At 37.8% G+C, this 6,171-nt stretch overlaps 1 protein-coding gene across 2 annotated transcripts in view; it reads left to right on the forward strand.

Annotated features, from left to right (window-relative positions):
• The window catches only part of smurf2 (SMAD specific E3 ubiquitin protein ligase 2), a 43,397-nt gene extending 37,469 nt beyond the window's left edge, over positions 1-5,928 (forward strand). For both annotated transcript variants that reach the window (XM_058413090.1, XM_058413097.1), the window contains 7 exons: positions 96-210; positions 678-856; positions 1,753-1,890; positions 2,023-2,143; positions 2,290-2,491; positions 3,218-3,293; positions 3,425-5,928. In XM_058413090.1, coding sequence (XP_058269073.1) covers positions 96-210; positions 678-856; positions 1,753-1,890; positions 2,023-2,143; positions 2,290-2,491; positions 3,218-3,293; positions 3,425-3,524 — 931 coding nt within the window. In that variant the 3' untranslated portion in view covers positions 3,525-5,928. The remainder of the gene's footprint in view (positions 1-95; positions 211-677; positions 857-1,752; positions 1,891-2,022; positions 2,144-2,289; positions 2,492-3,217; positions 3,294-3,424) is intronic.
• Positions 5,929-6,171: the final 243 nt, after the last annotated feature.

Raw genomic sequence — 6,171 nt, forward strand, 5'->3', positions numbered from 1 at the left:
TTTCATCCTCTGTATTGTGGGAAGTGGAAAAACCGGTGCCAGTGTTCTGAATGGTGCATGTTTACGATGTCTGCTCTGTCTCTGTCTCTTCACAGAGAGTGGTTATACCTTCTGTCCCATGAGATGTTGAACCCATATTATGGACTCTTCCAGTATTCACGTGATGACATCTACACGCTACAGATCAACCCTGACTCTGCCGTGAATCCGGTAAATAGCACTGAAAATATGAACGTCAGGCTGAATTTAGGCTTGGTTTTCGATGACAAATACATCACAAATGCATAACTGAATACTTAAATTATCCAGAGAGTCTCAGAACACATTTTTGTCATTTAGGAAATTGCTCAGTGGGGACTGGTAAAATTTCAGTCAGTGTATTGTTTCAAAATTGTTTTCAGGAACTAATAATTTATTACTTATGGAAACGTTTTCTCTGTATGTTTTGTTGTAGGACTTTTTATTAAACATTGCATACTTTTCCTTTGATAATTTTTTTTCACCTCATTAATCAGAGTGAAATTGTCAAGGTGCCACTATAGGTTTTGACTGAAACTGGTTTGAAATGGAATATTATTGAAAGTTGTGGAATTCACATGACTGTAGGGTGATAGTGAATCTCGATCATTAAAAATCTTTCATATACATTCTTCTTCTTTTTTCTGTTTTCGTTGTAGGAGCACTTGTCCTATTTTCACTTTGTGGGCCGCATAATGGGCATGGCTGTGTTCCACGGTCACTACATTGACGGTGGCTTCACTCTGCCCTTCTACAAGCAGCTGCTGGGCAAACCCATCACTCTAGATGACATGGAGTCTGTGGATCCTGATCTCCACAATAGCCTTGTCTGGATCCTGTGAGTACCCCTTTAATCCTGTACAATTATATAAATAACTTTTTTTCTTCTTAGGCATTTGTAAGCCATTGTGTTAACATGAGGCTTCACACAGATTCTGTACGTCACTCTGGTGCATGTATAACCAGCTCCAAAATTATTTTAAATAATTAGATATTAATTTATTAATTGTTAAAAAAAAAAAAAACCTTTGTGATTAATTAGCTAGCTTATTTCTTTCTACAACCATTTCAACTATCTTTACTAAAGATGCCAGTAATTCTGGAGCTGGCTGTAATTCATTGGTGGGAAGCTTGGCAGACCATAGAGGCTGAAATGAATTCTTCAAAATATGGATCAAGAAAGAATTTGCTTTAATAAAACTGTCTGAACTGCTGTTGCATCTGACAGCTTTAGGAAAAGGAATTAGTGTTAAGTCTATAATCTCAGAAACTACACTGACCTAATAGTTCCTCAAGAGCTCTTGATCGCTGTTGTAGAAAGGACATTATTTACAGTTACAATATTTACTGTCCAGTGTCCCCCAAATGAGGATGAGGTTCCCTTCTGAGCCTGGTTCATCTTAAGGTTTCTTCCTCATATCATCTCAGGGAGTTTTTCTTTGCCACCGTCACCACAGGCTTGCTCATTAGGGATAAAATAGTAACTTAACTTTAAACTTCTTTTTAAAATCATTTCTGTTCTCTTTGTTCCTATATCACTGTAAAGCTGCTTTGAGACACTGACCGTTGTTACAAATAAATTGAATTGAATTAATAAAAGCTAACCGTCTCACATTTACATAACACATTGCACTTTGGCTGTTATTTATCGTTCAACATAAAACAAATCACATCCAAGTACTGAAAGTATTTATTTTTCCTTGTCTGATGAATGCCTTTTTACTTTGTCCTTAGTGACAATGACATCACAGGGGTGTTGGACCACACGTTCTGTGTAGAACACAATGCATATGGAGAGATCATTCAGCATGAGCTCAAACCCAACGGCAAGAGCATTCCAGTCACTCAGGATACCAAGAAGGAATATGTCCGGTAAGCTCACGCAGCTCCCGTACACAAACCGACCTCCACTAACCAAAATGAACGTGGATTATTCTCACACCTCATACACACTCACTCACACCACAGTGTGATGCTGATGTCATGTCTCTGGTCTCCATTCAGGCTTTATGTGAACTGGCGCTTCCTGAGAGGCATAGAGGCTCAGTTCCTAGCCCTGCAAAAAGGCTTTAATGAGGTCATACCACAACATCTGCTCAAAGCCTTTGACGAGAAGGAGCTAGAGGTACTGGAATGATAAATTAATTTCTTCCTTATTTTGTTTTATTCCCATGAAATGGAGTAATGTTATATATATAATTTAAGTTTTCTCTGCATGCCAGCCTTGCTCAGCTCCTACTTAACCATGATTTCATCCTTGCCCTCTCCCAGCTCATCGTGTGTGGCCTGGGAAAGATCGATGTTAATGACTGGAAGTCCAACACACGGTTGAAGCACTGCACCCCTGACAGCAACATTGTGAAATGGTTCTGGCGTGCTGTTGAGTCGTTCGATGAGGAACGCAGAGCTCGACTGTTGCAGTTTGTCACCGGCTCATCCAGAGTGCCACTGCAGGGTTTCAAAGCCCTTCAAGGTACATCAACTCCGTCTGTTTTATCCCCACAGGTATCTGAAGAACATGGCTGCATAATCTAACAGTAACACCACTGCACATTCTGAAGATAAATTCGATAATGCTAGTGGCTCTGCCTGAGCTGCTGTGCACAGATGAAATATGGTTGAACTATTAGGGTTGTGGTATTGTGCTTTCTTGATTGTCTTGATTTTTATATTCGCTATATAAAATGAAATATTCACACAGACCAACTACATGTCTCATGTGTAGGGAGTAAAGAATGACCATTATAGAATAATTTGATGCCCATATGTTTTTTTTATTCTTCTTGTAATCCAACAATTTGTCAGCAATTACAATTATTATTAATGAACATTTTATCTTATTGGGTGACGTTTTATTTATACGTTTCATTAAGTTTTGTGCATAAACTGGGCTACGCCTTTCTAACGTCGATTAGCAAATGGTGGCCATATCTTCTATAAACCTTCACTCTCGGCTGAGTAAATTGACATCAGTTTTGTGATGAAGTAGCAAAAATCCTAAGTCTAGTTTGCACAAGTAGGTTTCACATATGCAAATTATGTTCTAGACTATTTTGTGCTTTCAGGCTTGTGGCAATATTTTAGGGAAAGCCCACGTATGGGTGTGACAGTCACATAGTGTATTTGAGTTTCGCTATTCTCAGCGGTTTTAATAACGTTGCTGTGTGTTTTCTCTTGCTCACGTCTTTGGTGGTTTCAGGAGCTGCAGGTCCACGTCTGTTCACCATCCATCAGATTGATGCCAGCACTGATAACTTGCCCAAAGCTCACACATGGTGAGTTAAATTTTTAAAAAACCTTGACTTTCCACATTTTCTTGGCAAATTATTTATTTATTTATTTATTTATTTTTTTTTTTAAACCAGAGTAAGGTGTTTAATGTGTCCCATATCTCTTTTCTCTCCAGCTTCAACCGCATTGACATTCCTCCATACGAACACTACGACAAGCTCTATGACAAACTCCTGACAGCCATAGAAGAGACCTGTGGCTTTGCTGTCGAGTGATTTCTGCCACTAGATGGCATGAGAAGGCAGGAAAGCTGGTCTTGTGGAAGGAGTATACCGGTCACTCTACACCTCTAGGGTGTGGCGTCTGGGCCAGTAGCACTGCCCCTGTTATCAAAAGAAGGGACAGAACTCGGAATAGGTTGTTGAGGACGGAACATTTTGGTTTCTCTTCTTCCCTGCATATATTTTTTTTTAATTGTTATTGAAGAATGGACTTCATTTTTCAGCTGCTAGTAACTCTCTGACTTTATACAATTTTGAAACATGCGAACATTTTGGCTCTTCCTCTTTTTATTTTATTTTTTTTCCCTTTTAAAAGCATTAAGGGGGGACAAAAAAAAGACACAGACAGTATTTCATGTAGCGTCTGTACCAGTGACTAAGGAAAAGAGACACACCAGTGGGCTACCAACAGAACAGAGTACTGCAAGTTCTGGAGATAAACAGAAATATGCCAGTGGTTGCTACATCTATAGTTCAAGATGTTCAGAGTGCTCAAATATCTTTTTTCACCACAGACATTTGGGACCCTGCAATGGAGGCAGTCAGAATACGTGTCCTACTGACCGCTTTTAAGCCCTGTCCTCAGTTACCTGTGCTCCATTCCCTAAGACCGGTCTCAGCAGCAGTCTGACACAGACACTTCTTTAATGAATGATTTGTTTATGTTGGTAGTCCACTGTTCTTTTTATATGATGGAGGGTGGGAAAATGGAGCAGTTAAAAAAAATACAGCAAAAAGATATGCAGAGAGATGACGAAAGGAATAAACTACAGTGTCTTTGACTACATCATTCTGAAACTGGAGGAATGACTACCTTTTTTTTGTTTGTTTGTTTTTCCCCTCCATTGGTGTATTTGTGATGGAGAGGGAAGTCGAACACACTCTCATAGGTGTTAAAATGTGTCGATCACCAGCTATTACGAACGCCACTGCATATTATTGTCCTCTCATGCATTGTGGAGGGGGAGCAGAGGGTCATCCTGGAAGAGACCATTCCCATCAGGATAGAAATCCTTCATCAGAGGATACACGGTATCAGTCAGAATAACTTTAGTGATTTGTAGTAATTCTTCCCCTCACAATCCATGGCAGGAAAATATATCGCAGAATAACAGAGCCAGCGTTTCTTTTTCTTTTTTTTCTTTTCATTTCTTTGTCAGCCGCCTGTAGATGCGTCATTTATTACCGGTGTTGTTGCAAAAACTAAGTAGCCTTCGTCATCGACGACTACCAGGTGACTTTTATTGTGGCTATTTAAAAAAAAAAAAAGAAAAAAAAAAGCTGAATGTTTTTAAAGAACTTTTATTTTTTAGTGGCATTATGTTTTTGGTTTGTTTTTTTTTTACTCCATCAATCATGGATCTCTTAAGGCCTAACCAAATGTGTATGTATGCAGATGCATATGGAGGAGCATGCTGATGAGGTGGTAGATGTATTTCATTTTGTGTCCTTCAGTCATGGAGTCTTGGTTATGTACTGCTCTGTGTTTTGACAAAGCCCACAGAAAAAAAAGCCTCAAGCGTTCGGGTTAGACCAATCGTCTGGGTTTAAATACTAACACTAACTTTGCCTATTTTGACCCATGATCTTAATCAGGGTTTTATTAATAAATCAAAAGTTTTATCGATTTGAGCTGCAAGTGAACAATTAATGATCCTTAATGATGAGTAACGAAGTATTTTCCTGAATTAAAGCCTGTTATTAAAAAGTAAGGGGTCATTTTTTGAAGAAAAAAAACAAAAAAAAAACGTGTCAGTGATGAAATATAAAGGATAAATATTAACAGTATACCGGAATGCCTCACAAGCATGTCCCTTATACCATTTGTATTCTTTTTAAACTTGTAGCTTCAAATATAGTGCAACGCTTTTATTCCAGAGTCATTATAGGATTCCCAAGCTACATGATTTTTGATTGATTTTTTTTTTTTTAATCTTTAACAGAACATCCTATTTATTTTTATTTTATAAGCTCGTATAAACGGTTTTGAATGAAATGCTCCTTGTCTATAGCAATCCTCTATGACCATGGACTGTTGTTAAAAAATTTGCATATGCTGAAAATGAATTACACTTCTTCTTGTATTACATTTTTATAGACTGTGTGTGTGTGTGTTGGGGGAGAGTGAAAAAGAAAATAAACCTCTGGGTAAATCAATTGAAATATCCTGAGAAGGTGCTTTGTACAGTAATAGAATATTGTCCTTATACAGCTATGTGGATCACAAAAATGTCATATATCTTTAACTTAAATAGAAAGATGTAAAAGAAAAAAAAATACATTGGGGGAAAAAAAAATAAGTACATTTTGCACACATGCAGACTGTAATTGCTGTAAATAATAGGCAAAATCTATTTACCAAACTCTTTATGAATGGACTGATTTTTTTTTTTTTTTTTAAGAAAACTTTTACGTTTACTCTCAAGTCCAGTGCACACATACAGATTTCTCTCCTTGTAGTCTTTCTCTCTTTCTCCTTATATTTGTCACTCCTTTGTTGTACAGCTGCCTCCAGGATATCGGACTGGACATTGTATCGCTCTGTTAAAATGTGAGAGGAATCTCTGGTTTATTTCAGCATGACTTACTAGCAGGACTATATCTCATAGTTGACAGGTGCAATTTGTTTAATGTAACATCT

Source organism: Hemibagrus wyckioides, linkage group LG02 (genome assembly GCF_019097595.1).
Source record: "Hemibagrus wyckioides isolate EC202008001 linkage group LG02, SWU_Hwy_1.0, whole genome shotgun sequence".
Classification (NCBI taxonomy): domain Eukaryota; kingdom Metazoa; phylum Chordata; class Actinopteri; order Siluriformes; family Bagridae; genus Hemibagrus; species Hemibagrus wyckioides.